Here is a 13193-nt window from a genome sequence, read left to right as displayed (position 1 = left end):
CCTTTCTCTGTCCGTCTAGCCCCTCTCCCTTTCTCTCTCTGTCTAGTCCCTCTCCCTTTCTCTGTCCGTCTAGCCCCTCTCCCTTTCTCTGTCCGTCTAGCCCCTCTCCCTTTCTCTGTCGGTCTAGCCCCTCTCCCTTTCTCTCTCTGTCTAGTCCCTCTCCCTTTCTCTGTCCGTCTAGCCCCTCTCCCTTTCTCTCTCTGTCTAGTCTCTCTCCCTTTCTCTGTCCGTCTAGCCCCTCTCCCTTTCTCTCTCTGTCTAGTCCCTCTCCCTTTCTCTGTCCGTCTAGCCCCCTCTCTTTATCTGCCTGGTTTTCCTTTTTCTGTCAGTCAGAGCAGCAGGCCTTTCCATGATGGGGGTAATAAGCCTCTGTCTGGGAGGTATGGTAATTAACGGACAGAGATACTCACCACGAGAATGTTACAGTGTTACAGAGTGGAATGTTACAATGTTACAGAGTGGAATAATGAATTTACACCCCATAGACATAGTTTGATGATGGATAGGGCCTTCAAGATTTAGTAGGCTAACAAGTCTGGCCCACTGACCATGTGTGTGCGACCCTTACCTGGTCTGGCGTGGTCTTGCCCTCCTCAGCAACCATGGCACGCAGGCAGGAGATGGAGCCGATGAGAGGCACAGCCAGACCGACACGTAGATACCTCTGACCCTTAGTACTGAACACCAGGGTCACACGCATACACCTGGAGAGGGAGAAAGAGAATCTTGTTCCAGACAGTTCTTCACAAGCACACACACACAAAGACAGCATCTAGACTTGCTGTGCTGGTCTCTTATCCCCTCCACAGTGTCTGTCTGGGCATGCCTGACTGCAAGGCGATGCTAACGTGTTAGCATTAGCACCACAGGGAGCCTGTCTGTGTCTGCTGAGGCATGCCTATCTACAATCAACAGGAGCTAGCTAGTGCAGAAGATGTGGGCATGACAGGTGGAGCAATGGAAGGATGGAGGGATGAGCACTCAACGCTATTTGAGGCCACGGGTTTGAGGTACGACTCAGTTTTTTATTTATTTTTTATTTGTTTTTACCTTTATTGAACTAGGCAAGTCAGTTAAGAACAAATTCTTATTTTCAATGACGGCCTAGGAACTACAGATTTGTACCTTGTCAGCTCGGGGGTTTGAACTTGCAACCTTCCGGTTACTAGTCCAACGATCTAACCACTAGGCTACCCTGCCGCCCCAGTTGAGGGAAGAAGGGGTGGAGAGATAGAGAGATGGAGGGATGGATAGAGGAAAGTCTGGTAGAGAGACAGGAGCTCTGATGACGCCCCAGCTTCCTGCTTTCCCATCATGCATTATTCAGGAAGTGTCGTCGTCGTCGCTAACAGAGTGCTCAAAGAGCAGAGACACGGGGAGGATGTGAGCGCTGGTTTGTTGATGTTGTTAGACATGCTGAGATGAGACGAGACTGGATGAGAGGCGGAGATGCGGTGTACAAAGTAAGAGCCGGTGATGTTAGTTAACCCCCTGCTGATGTAAGAAGACACGACCATTATTGAGATCTCACTGAGATTTCAGTTGGAGACAGCGGGGCGATAAGGGGAATATGCCATCGGTAAGTGAGGACAATGAGATGAGAGAATTACATCCCTCCCAAAGGGGGGGGGGGGGGGGGCACAACGGAGTCCCAAAATCACTAACTGTGTGGGTCTCACTTGAACTGATGAGGATTCATGAAGTCAGTCTCTTGGTTTTAAGGTCATATACTGGATATGCAAGAGCTATACAAGAGTTATACCTTAATACAAATGCGGAAAGTTGCATCGGATACGAGTGTCTACTACCAAACTAGCATGTTAATAGCATCAGTATATACCGGCTCTGTGGATAGACTGTCTGTGAGATAGAGAGGGACAATGTGATATATACTCTATTCCAGTAAGCTGTTGTGTATCTATCAGAAACGCCCACCCTGCTTAGCACTTGATCATATTCCACTGTGTCTTGTCACAAAAAGGGAGAACTGGTAACATGAAAAAGTGTACATGTCACACACACACACACAAACACACGTGCAGTGGCTTTATGACTGGTGTGGCTTACCTGGTTTGCCGTAGGGGAATGGGCAGTGAGATGCAGAGGAAGGGGTCAAAGGTGTTGCTCTGTTTAAGGCAATGCGGACATGTCAGGGAGGACCTACAGACACAACAGAGAGAGGGAGAGAGGGGGTTGGGTTAAAGGGATATTTCACCCCAATTACTAAATGACATATTGGTTTCCTTACCCTGTAAGCAGTCTATGGACAAGGTAAGACAGCAATCCACGCTTTAGTTTTGTTTACCTGGACACTGTATCAAATGCTACCTTTTAAGCATTTGTTTGTGGCACAAATCCAATGCAAGTCAATGCTAACTATATTCACATTTTTGTGCTTCATGTCCAAATCATCTATGTCACACAACAAATGTTTTGATACGTTAGGATGAGTAAGCCAGATCTAATCGAGGGGCAACCTGGTCAAATCCATTTTCCAACCAGCTCCTCTCACGTGAGGTGGGATGGTGTGGTACATAGACACATGATCTTGGGCACCGTGTGTGTGGTGTGTGGTGTGTGTGTGTGTGTTTAGGTTGAGTGGAGAAGTAGAGATCTAACCTCACCTGGCAGGGCTTCTCTATATGTGTAACGTTATGCATGGCGTATTACAGAGTAGGTGGGCAGAACAGAGAAAGTACATTTAGCTCCACGAGAGACAACACTACACCTGGAGCCTCACATCCCCAGTTAGGAAACACACCGGAATAGACTGAAATATTCACAAGAAAGGAGAGAAATAATGTGGTTTTATTTAAATATTTCAGCAGGTGTTCAAAAACCGTGGTGGGAAGAGAGGAATGTGGGAACGAAAAAAGAAAGAAAGAAAAAGAGTCACACAGCAGAAATGAAGTAGATGTAGGAAGTTAACCGCTACATCGCTTAGCCACCTTAAATTAATTTGACCGGTAATGCTTAGGTTCATTTTCATAATTTTGTAGGATTAAATTGGCACGCTTGTATTTCGTTAGTCGTCATGCATCTTATTCGTCACACGTGCACAGCATGCAGAGCTTAGTTTGAGGAGAGGTATAGCCTACTTACTGCAGTGAAAACTGCTTTCGGAAGCCCAATCATTGAGCAACAAATAACAATTCTAAATGCAATCGCTTGTTAAAAACATTGGTGTCCATGATTAAAAAGGAGTTATTTTTATTTCTCAATATCAACTCGTAAAGCGCGCCTCCCATTCGGCACTCGGATGCATACGCTATAGCCTGCTTACCGTTGACTATCAGCGCGTCACCCACCATTTTACAATGTGAGCTTGAGGCAGTATAATTGTTTGAAACTTGAACGTTTACGTCACTTCAAATAATGAGGCATGTGTTACCTAGCCAAAATACCTCCATAGAAACGTGGAGGCAATTATTTTATAAAGACTTCCTCATGCCATTAACCAGCATTTCTCTCCTGTTCTATTGATTTTCATATCAACTTTCTTTCATTGTCCAGCAGCCAAAGGCACAATCCTAATCACATTAGCAACCCATCATAGTAGTTGCTATTAGATTCCCCCTCTTTCTAAGTTTCTAATTGAGATGTCATCTCTGTCAAATGGAACTGCTCCATTAGCTGCACAGTTTAGAACTGGGTTTTCCACCAATTGCATTTTGGGTAAATGTTTATTAGCTGCTTCATTACAGGAGTTGCATGTTAAATAATAGGCTACAGCCTTTTGACTGTAAGACGATAGATAGGCTTGCTTTGTTCCATGATAAAAATTTATTAAAATGAAAAATGTCTGGTCCTTGTATGCATGCATAGTATTAGAGAGGAAGAGGTGAAACGAGAGGTTTCACTCTCGCCAAAAGAAGTCCAATGCGTTTCTATTAGGGATGCACTGACATTACATTTTTGGCCGATACCGATATCCAATATTTTCCTTGTCAAAAGAAAAACGATCCCGATAACCGATATTTACATTTATTGCGGCCTTTTCAGCATTCTAGTTCAGTTAAATAGTTGAAACACACACACACACACACACACACACACACACACACACTGACCAAAAAGTGATTTTGTTGGCATTTACGTATGTCCCCATTACCAGTAAAACATAATCAATACCAATTTACTTCAGTTAGGCCTACTTGCTGTGCCGTTTCGTTGTTCATTTGTTCAGTCTTAACCAGGATTTCATCATACATGTCAAGAAGTGACGTTTCAGCTGTCTGTCTGTCAGCGACCTCTCTTCTAATGCGCACTGTCACTGTGTCCGTTTCCATCTTGTCCAGCTGTGTCTGTAACATTTCACATAAACCCTGTTTCTTGTCTGCATCGAAGTAGCGGTCCTTGTACCTAGCATAGAGCATGGTGGTGAAACAGAGAGAATACCACGGAATCTCTTGTTCACAGCCTCTTGTAGAGTACCTTTACAAGTTTTAACCCCAACGGTCTGTGTCGGTGGTTTTGTTGAGCAGCTTTTCAATGCCATGACAGAGGGTATCACGTCTTCTGCAGACACAGTTGATGAGCTTATTTCTCCAGTCAGTTGTTCGAATGGCGCTAGGAGTGTGTTCATGTTTCAAACATGTTCTCAAATGCCATTGAAATGGCAACAGCGGTATAAGAACCAGCACATTCTTGAGCATGCAATACGACTTTCCTCAGTAGAAAATCCACGTCGACCCACTGTGCTGTCAGACTCAGCATGCTCATGAGGTTGACATCGCTGATCCAAATGTCAGTAGCGAAGCTAATAGCAGTGACGTCCATAGCAAGTAGCTCAGGGATGTGAGTTTCAACAATACTGTGTAACTCCGGTAGGGAAACATCTGAAAAATAGCACCTACTTGGTTGTGTGTACCGGTGCTCGACCAGTCGGCGAAATCCAACATCACCCATGATAGAGAACGGTTGATTGTCAAGGGCAATGAATTACATTATCTTGGCTTGAATGGATTTTGCCTTTGAGTTGTCTCGTTGAAATTTTCATACTCTTTCAAATGACGGCTCGACTTGTTGACTGCTCGATCCACACAGCAGACATTGTGGGCTAGGTTAGGAATGCTGTGTAGAGCTATATTTTTCGTGGCGTCATTACATCATCTACCTACGTTATATAGGTATGCACGTCAGCTTAGACATCGGTGTTGCACATTGGCGTTAAACTAGACATCGGGTCGACGCCGATGTTGGCATTTTTAGCTAATATCGTCCGATTCCGATATGCTTACAGATATATTGTGCATCCCTAGTTTCTATGGACTTATTTTGTGCCTAAGCTTGTTGCCTTCCAGTCTTTGGACGACTCCCATTGCTCTGATGTGTCGATCACGTCATTTTTTTAAAATCTTTTTTTTTTTACAGTTTGTTGATGATCAGTTAGTCAGCAGCAAAATTGACCGAAATGTCTATCCCTAAGTAGATGTGGTTATTAGAAAAAGAGAAGTGCAGACGGAAACAGAAGAGAGAGAACCAAGACCAAGGACATCCAGATTAACAGGGACTGCAACATCATCTGCAACATCATCCCAATGCAAAAGATTCACTACCCCGTCTCATCCTCCCGTGTCATGCAGGGCATCCACTACCAGTGTCAACCAACACAATAATGACTCCAACATGAATACCTCCCTGGCCAGTGGCCCAGCCAGAGTACACCCAGGGGGATTTAGTAGTGGTGTGGGACAGCAGAGCCACAGAGGTGATCAGCCCTACAGGGGGATCAGCAGGGGATGAGCCTGGGGGTTAAGCACAGAAACATGGAGGACAGCCAAGAGGACTGTGTCAGCAGCATCCCCAGGGGGAGGGGGTGAGAGACGGAGAAGGGAAAGGCGGATGTAGAGAGAAAGATGGAGGCAGAGGAGAGAAGGAAGGATGCTGGTGGTAGAGAGACGGAAGGATGGTGGTTGTGGTAGAGATTGGTTGGAGAGAGAGAGACAGCCATTAGCTTGTGTAGAACATATTGTGTGGAGCTCCACCGTGCTGATACATCTGACTGCTCCTCTCTCTGCTTTCTCTGCTCTCTCTTTTCCTCCTGGTTGTTCTCAGCTGAATGAGTACAGGTTATCAGGTGTTCTGCTGAGTCCCTCCAGGACAGTGATGCACTCAAGTATAGTTGGTAAAGGTCTGCAACAAGAGTTGTTACAACACAGGGCCTGTATCCACAAAGAGTCTCAGAGTAGGAGCGCTGATCTAGGATCAGGTCCCCCACCTGTCCTTATAATCTTATTCCTTTTGATCTAAAAGGCTAAACTAATCCTAGATCAGCACTCCTACTCTGACAGGTTTTGTAGATATTGTCCCAGATATAATAGAAATAGCATTACTATTTCAAAAGTATTACTTAGTTATTCTATTTCTATGAATCTAGTCAATCTATTTCTATGGATCTAGTCATTCTATTTCTATGGATCTATCACACATTCTGAGAGTTGTTTAAAATGATTCCTGTATTTACTCTGTTTGGGAAAGTGACAGTCACAGCATTAGTGGGGCTTACACGTTACAACATCACTTAGAATGCTCTCCATGGAGTCTGACGCGCACACACACACACACACACACACACACACACACACACACACACACACACACACACACACACACACACACACACACACACACACACACACACACACACACACACACACACTGCTTAAAACTCTGTATGTGGAGGCTGACAGCGTTTCCAGTCTGGGGTGTGTGTGTGTGTGTCTGTGAGGAGAGAGTCTGTCAGTGTGTGTGTGTGTCTGTGAAGAGAGAGTCTGTCAGTGTGTGTGTGTGTGTGTGTGTGTGTCTGTGAGGAGAGAGTCTGTCAGTGTGTGTGTGTGTCTGTGAAGAGAAAGTCTGTTAGTGTCTGTGAGGAGAGTGTAACGTAATCCGTCTTCCTCTGACGAGGAGTATGAAATATCGGACCAATGCGCAGCGTGGTAAGTGTCCATGTTCATATTTATTTAAACTCAGAACACTAAACAAAATAACAAAGATAATGAAACTAAACAAAACAGTTCTGTAAGGTGACATACACTAAACAGAAAATAATCACCCACAATTAAAATGGGGAAAACGGGCTAACTAAGTATGATTCTCAATCAGAGACAACGATCGACAGCTGCCTCTGATTGAGAACCATATCAGGCCAAACACAGAAGTACAACATAGAAAAAAGAACATAGACTACCCACCCCAACTCACGCCCTGACCAAACTAACACAAAGACAAAATAAAGGAACTAAGGTCAGAACGTGACAGAGAGTCTGTCAGTGTGTGTGTGTGTCTGTGAGAAGAGTGTGTGTGTCAGTGTGTGTGTGTCAAACCTATCCTCGCACCACCATCCACTCTGCATTTGGCTGACTCTCACAGCACCAATCCCCTGGCCTCTAGCCCACAGCAACGAGTTAGCAGTCCTAGCGACCGACGGTCTACCAAAAACCATTATTCATCATTTATACAGATGAGGTTTTGAACAGCCTCTCTGCACTACCTAAATAAATAGTACGTGACCAGCATTACTTAACACGTAGCCTCATATCACCTTCCTTGAACGCAGCATCTATATCGCTCAAGACCACTGAATTACGAGATAATAATCCAAACAGCATGACTGAACTTGCAAGCCTCACCCTATTGGAATGCAGCTCTCGTGTCATAGGCCTACATATAGCACATGCTACGCATCAACATACATGAGACAGAATTCAAACATAATGACACAGACATAGTGCTTTTAGAGAAGGTCTGACCAGTAAATCGGTCCAAGAGCTTTCTTGAACGCAGCACTCGTAGCAAACAGCTCATACCGGGCATTACCCTGAACCCACATGAGACAGAATGAGACAGAATGAAGATACTGTATCAAACACACAACACAGACCTTCTTGGTGAATACATTTGAACCCACGGTGAATCAATCCCCTTTTCCTTTCAGTTTCACCAGCTAAAAACCTCTCTCTGCTTGAATAACGTATTTCAATGGATTCACAGTCGATTTTATCCAAAAATTGAGAGGACAAATGCGAGATATAACTTCCCCAGGGGTTGGAGTCAGCCGGGTCTCATAAATACCCATGTGAAAAGCCCATTTGAGATTCAATATCGCGCCATTGGTGATTTGCATTTTCCACAAATGTGGCTAAAAGCGAAGAGGTAGAGAAACACATTGGTAATGGCTGGGGTGGCGAATGATGCCTGAACAGAAATGCAAGGACCCCAATCCCAGACACTGACGGATACAGGCCGGCACAGAGGTCGTGATGCCATTTCAGCCCAGTGCCACTCCAGGACAAAGGCACAGGCTCGAGTATCCCCTCAGTCGTTCGACTAACCAATCAATCCACAGAGAAAAGTCTACAGTATAGCGTCTTCTGCCCTGTAATTAGCATAACGTCTAAAGTGGAACACATGGCAAGTCCTTCCAGACTTTTACTCTACAGGTCAGCAGACAGTTCCTCCTCTGCTCCCTCCTTTCCTCTCTTCCTCATTTCCTCGCTACCTTGTTTCCTCTCTTCCTCGCTACCTTGTTTCCTCTCTTCCTCATTTCCTCTCTACCTCATTTCCTCTCTACCTCATTTCCCCTCTTCCTCATTTCCTCTCTACCTCATTTCCTCTCTACCTCAATTCCTCTGGTGAAACGGGGAGGTCTTCTGTAGCCAGGGCCAAATTCCCCTGTCAGTCAGTCTGGGTTGCTGGTGTTTGTGTTGGGTTGGATGAGTGCACTGAGGCTGATCTGCCTCTATCTGCTTCTCCATTAGAGACCTTTAAACAAAGGGCCCACGCCATGGGAAATTAACAGAGGGCTACGCCTCAAATGGGGGGGGGGGGGGGGGGGGACGACAATTGTTTTCGGCTGCCTCTCTCTGAGGGGTGTGACGAGTTGGAAGATGAATTCTGGGAGCTAATGCAATGTGGGTTAGGAGACAAGCTGATTGGTCTGTTGAATGCTTCCTGTGCTGGGACATTGTCTTCAACGTCAAGAGATTGAGTGTGACATTTGTGATATTGGAGGCAGCACTAAGCCAAAAAGGATGTTCATTTGTTTAAAAACTTTGAGTTGAACCCCCCCGCCCCCCCAAAATAGTTGTTGTGACCTTCATCACACAGTGTTGATGAAGTTTAAGGTTGACCATCCTCATCATCCTGCTCTAGTATTTCCTCTGTTGATGATGAGTACTATCTCAGAGAGTGGTCTTTACAGTTCCAGTGTGTTCATGTCAGAGAGCTCATGAATATGCGTACGGTTACTGCCTCTATCCACTCAGAGAAGGGTATCTGCATCCGTGCCTGTGTGTGCATATCCTGCTTGCATACTGAGAGGGGCGACGCGCTGTGGTCCCCATCTGCAGTGTGGAGATATGAGGCTAGACGAGGCTCTAAACGTCCCTCTGTCTCTCTGGTCTCGATCCAGGCCGTTGACAGCCTCCTCCTCCACGTCACCGGAGCATTGGGGACCCGGACACCAGTTGGTGAACTCATTTTCTAAACAAACAACGGCACTGGGCTATCATCTCTGGCAAGCTCCAACTGCAACCACTTACTCTGTAGGCTCCTACAGTACAGATCCAACTCCATAAAAATCAAAGGTACATTGTGAGTGGGGCACGCACATCTGAGAACTCTCAGCTCCTCTCTCAGCTTAAGTACGCAATTTCTCTTTTTATTACCTCAGTTGTTACTTTGGCTTCAACAAGGAGGAGGGAAAACATATTGGCAGTCCTCACAATTACTCCACCGTCCTCAACCACTAGAGTCAATCGCATCATGAAAGAGTGTAAATAGTTTCACAGAGAGTAATAAAGTGCATCAACTCTGACAGTACTGGGTCAATACAATTGTATTGGTGTTTGCTTGGCAGCGAGGGGCCCTGAAGGGTAAGTAAACAGAGTAAACTGAACTACTGTATTAGTGGGGTAATTGGCAGACCTGTGTATGTGCGAACAGTGTGTGTGTGTGTGTGTGTGTGTGTGTGTGTGTGTGTGTGCGTGCATGCGTGTGAGAGAGAGAGAGAGAAAGTGTTAGTTGATGATAGTTAGAAGGTGTCGGGTCAGAAAGAGGAAGCAGGGCTTGGCAGAGTCTCTACGCTCTGTACGTTCACAAAAAAACACCAGTGGAGAGATCAAAGCAACCCTCCACTTCAACAACTCTCTAACCCCCACTTCAAAGCATCCAGCCTGGGATGGGATCAGCTCAGAGACGCCCCAGGTAAGGTCATGGTGGAAGGGGGAAGATGGCAGCCCAGGAGGCCTCCCCGATGAAGAAGGGGTGTAAGTGGGTCATCATGGTAATAAAATCAAAGGAGAGGTTGAATGAGGAGTGACTGTGAACTCTGGATAATCTGCTTTAAAAGGTTTGGCTACAGAAATCTGCACCGCCATCTTGGGCAGCTGTGTTGAACTGAAGACACAGGGGAGAGTACGAATAGAAAGACAATATCTATTTCCTCAGTCCTTTGGGTGCCTCCCAAATGGCATGCTGTTCCCTTTATAGTGCACAACGTTTAACCAGGGCCCATTGAAGTTGTGTAGCCTACTTTAAAAGCAATAGGGTGCCATTTGGGATGCTACCGTTGACACTAAGAAAACCAACGTTCCAAACTCAACATGACAGACTGAGGGTGTAGACCAAGACTCATTTGAGGCTGGAAAGTGACTGTCGCTTGTCTCTCTCGTCTCTGCAGCCTAAACCACCAGACAGCCTCCACTCTAATCGCAAACATTTATTCAGATCAGAATGCCCCTGAGGAGTATCACAGATATAAAAAGACTGGCAGAGAGGGAGAGAGAGAGACTGAGAAAGGATGATTGATTCAGAAAGAGAATGAAATAAAGACAATGAGACTGACAGATTCAGAGAGATAAATCCCTTAGATTGAAATTTAATTGAGAGAGAGCGAAACAAACTAAGAGTGTATATTATTTTGTTTAGTCTTGCTATTAGAAATGAGCGCCATGGCAACCGCAATTATAGAAGGACAATAACATAAGGAGAAAGTGTGGAGGACGAGTCACAGAACCCAAACTCATCAGTGCCAATGGGTGTTTCTCGATATGTGTACTACCATGCTCCACACTCTCATGCTCCAATGACGTTCTCTTGATTACGTTCTTGTGAGGACGAGAGTGTGGAGAATGCATAAAACGTTAGATTTGAGAAGCACTTCCCCTACTGTTTTATCTCACACTGCAGGACAATGGCAACGATAGACAAAACAAGATATACACAAAGCAAAAGTTTTATTTCATAATTATCAGCTAGATGTTTGAATCGTAATAATCTAACTTGCCAGCTAGTTAAACAGGCAAAAATGACCTAAAACTAATGTTAAACAAGGTAGAGTTGAAGTTTACATACACCTTAGCCAAATACATTTAAACTCAGTTTTTCACAATTCCTGACATTTAATCCGAGTATAAATTCCCTGTCTTAGGTCAGTTAGGATCACCACTTTATTTTAAGAATGTGAAATGTCAGAACAATACTAGAGAAATTGATTTATTTAAGCATTTATTTCTTTCATGACATTCCCAGTGGGTCAGAAGTTTACACACACCCAATTAGTATTTGGTACTCCTGCACGTTTTATAGTGTTCAGCTTCGCTGGCGATGAGAGAGAACGCAAACAGCCAGATTTTACCTCGTGACTGTCATTACGTGTGTGTGTGTGTTTGCGTTCCCATGTAATTCACTTTCCTCTCAGCATTGCTGACCTTGGCTTGGAGGGAGGTCGATGAGAGTTGGGTAAAAGGGAGAGCAGTAGGTAGGTAAACACATTAAAGTGAATATACTAAATCTGTGTTGAATCAAAACAAGTCGGTCCGGCTGCCCACTAGGGCTGTAAAGGTTCACCAAATCCACGGTTCGGTGGTACGTATTGCGGTTTTGGGGTTACGGTTCGGTTCAGTTTCAGTACAGCGGGAAAATGAGACACCAACCATAATGTAGTTCATTTTTGTTTACTTAAGAAATACAAAGTCTTGATATTCCTGATTCCATATACAGTTGAAGTTGGAAGTTTACATACACCTTAGCCAAATACATTTAAACTCAGTTTTTTAATTTAATCCGAGTATAAATTCACTGTCTTAGGTCAGTTAGGATCACCACTTTATTTTAAGAATGTGAAATGTCAGAATAATAGTAGAGAAATGGATTTATTTCAGCTTTTATTTCTTTCATCACATTCCCAGTGGGTCAGAAGTTTACATACACCTTCCGAGTATAAATTCCCTGTTTTAGGTCAGTTAGGATCAGCACTTTATTTTAAGAATGTGAAATGTCAGAATAATAGTAGAGAAATTGATTTATTTCAGCTTTTATTTCTTTCATCACATTCCCAGTGGGTCAGAAGTTTACATACACTCAATTAGTATTTGGTAGCATTGCCTTTAAATTGTTTAACTTGGGTTAAACATTTCAGGTCGCCTTCCACAAGCTTCCCACAATAATTTGGGTACATTTTGGGCCATTCCTCCTGACATAGCTGGTGTAACTGAGTCAGGTTTGTAGGCCTCCTTGCTCGCACACACTTTTTCAGTTCTGCCCACAAATTTTCTATAGGATTGAGGTCAGGGCTTTGTGATGTCCACTCCAATACCTTGACTTTGTTGTCCGTAAGCCATTTTCCACAACTTTGGAAAAATGCTTGGGCTCATTGTCAATTTGGATGACCCATTTGCGACCAAGCTTTAACTTCCTGACTGATGTCTTGAGATGTTGCTTCAACATATTCACCTAATTTTCCTACCTCATGATGCCATCTATTTTGTGAAGTGCACCAGGCCCTCCTGCCTCAAAGCACCCCCACAACATGATGCTGCCACCCCCGTGCTTCACGGTTGGGATGGTGTTCTTCGGCTTGCAAGCCCCCCCCTTTTCCCTCCAAACATAACAATGGTCATTATGGCCAAACAGTTCTATTTTTGTTTCATCAGACCAGAGTACATTTCTCCAAAAAGTACGATCTTCTCCCCATGTGCAGTTGCAAACCGTAGTCTGGCTTTTTTTATGGCGGTTTTGGAGCAGTGGCTTCTTCCTTGCTGAACGGCTTTCAAGTTATCTCAATATAAGACTTGTTTTACTGTGGATATAGATACTTTTGTACCTGTTTCTTTTGTACCAGCATTTTCACATGGTCCTTTTCTATTTCTTTGTGGCTATCTGGCTAGCTAGCGAACAGTTGTAGCTAGCCA

General features: G+C 44.4%; 1 protein-coding gene across 1 annotated transcript in view; it reads right to left on the bottom strand.

Annotated features, from left to right (window-relative positions):
• Positions 1 to 13193, bottom strand: part of LOC139424552 (ubiquitin carboxyl-terminal hydrolase 43-like) — a 106585-nt gene that overhangs the window by 40496 nt on the left and 52896 nt on the right. The window contains exons 4-5 of the mRNA XM_071176509.1: positions 2068 to 2160; positions 569 to 704 (exon numbers count right to left, since the gene is read on the bottom strand). Of these exons, the coding sequence (XP_071032610.1) occupies positions 569 to 704; positions 2068 to 2160 (229 nt within the window). The remainder of the gene's footprint in view (positions 1 to 568; positions 705 to 2067; positions 2161 to 13193) is intronic.

This window comes from Oncorhynchus clarkii, chromosome 13, assembly GCF_045791955.1.
Source record: "Oncorhynchus clarkii lewisi isolate Uvic-CL-2024 chromosome 13, UVic_Ocla_1.0, whole genome shotgun sequence".
NCBI classification, from domain to species: Eukaryota; Metazoa; Chordata; class Actinopteri; order Salmoniformes; family Salmonidae; genus Oncorhynchus; species Oncorhynchus clarkii.
Note: the sequence above shows the minus strand (reverse complement) of the source record. Positions and strands in the feature narration are given on the sequence as shown.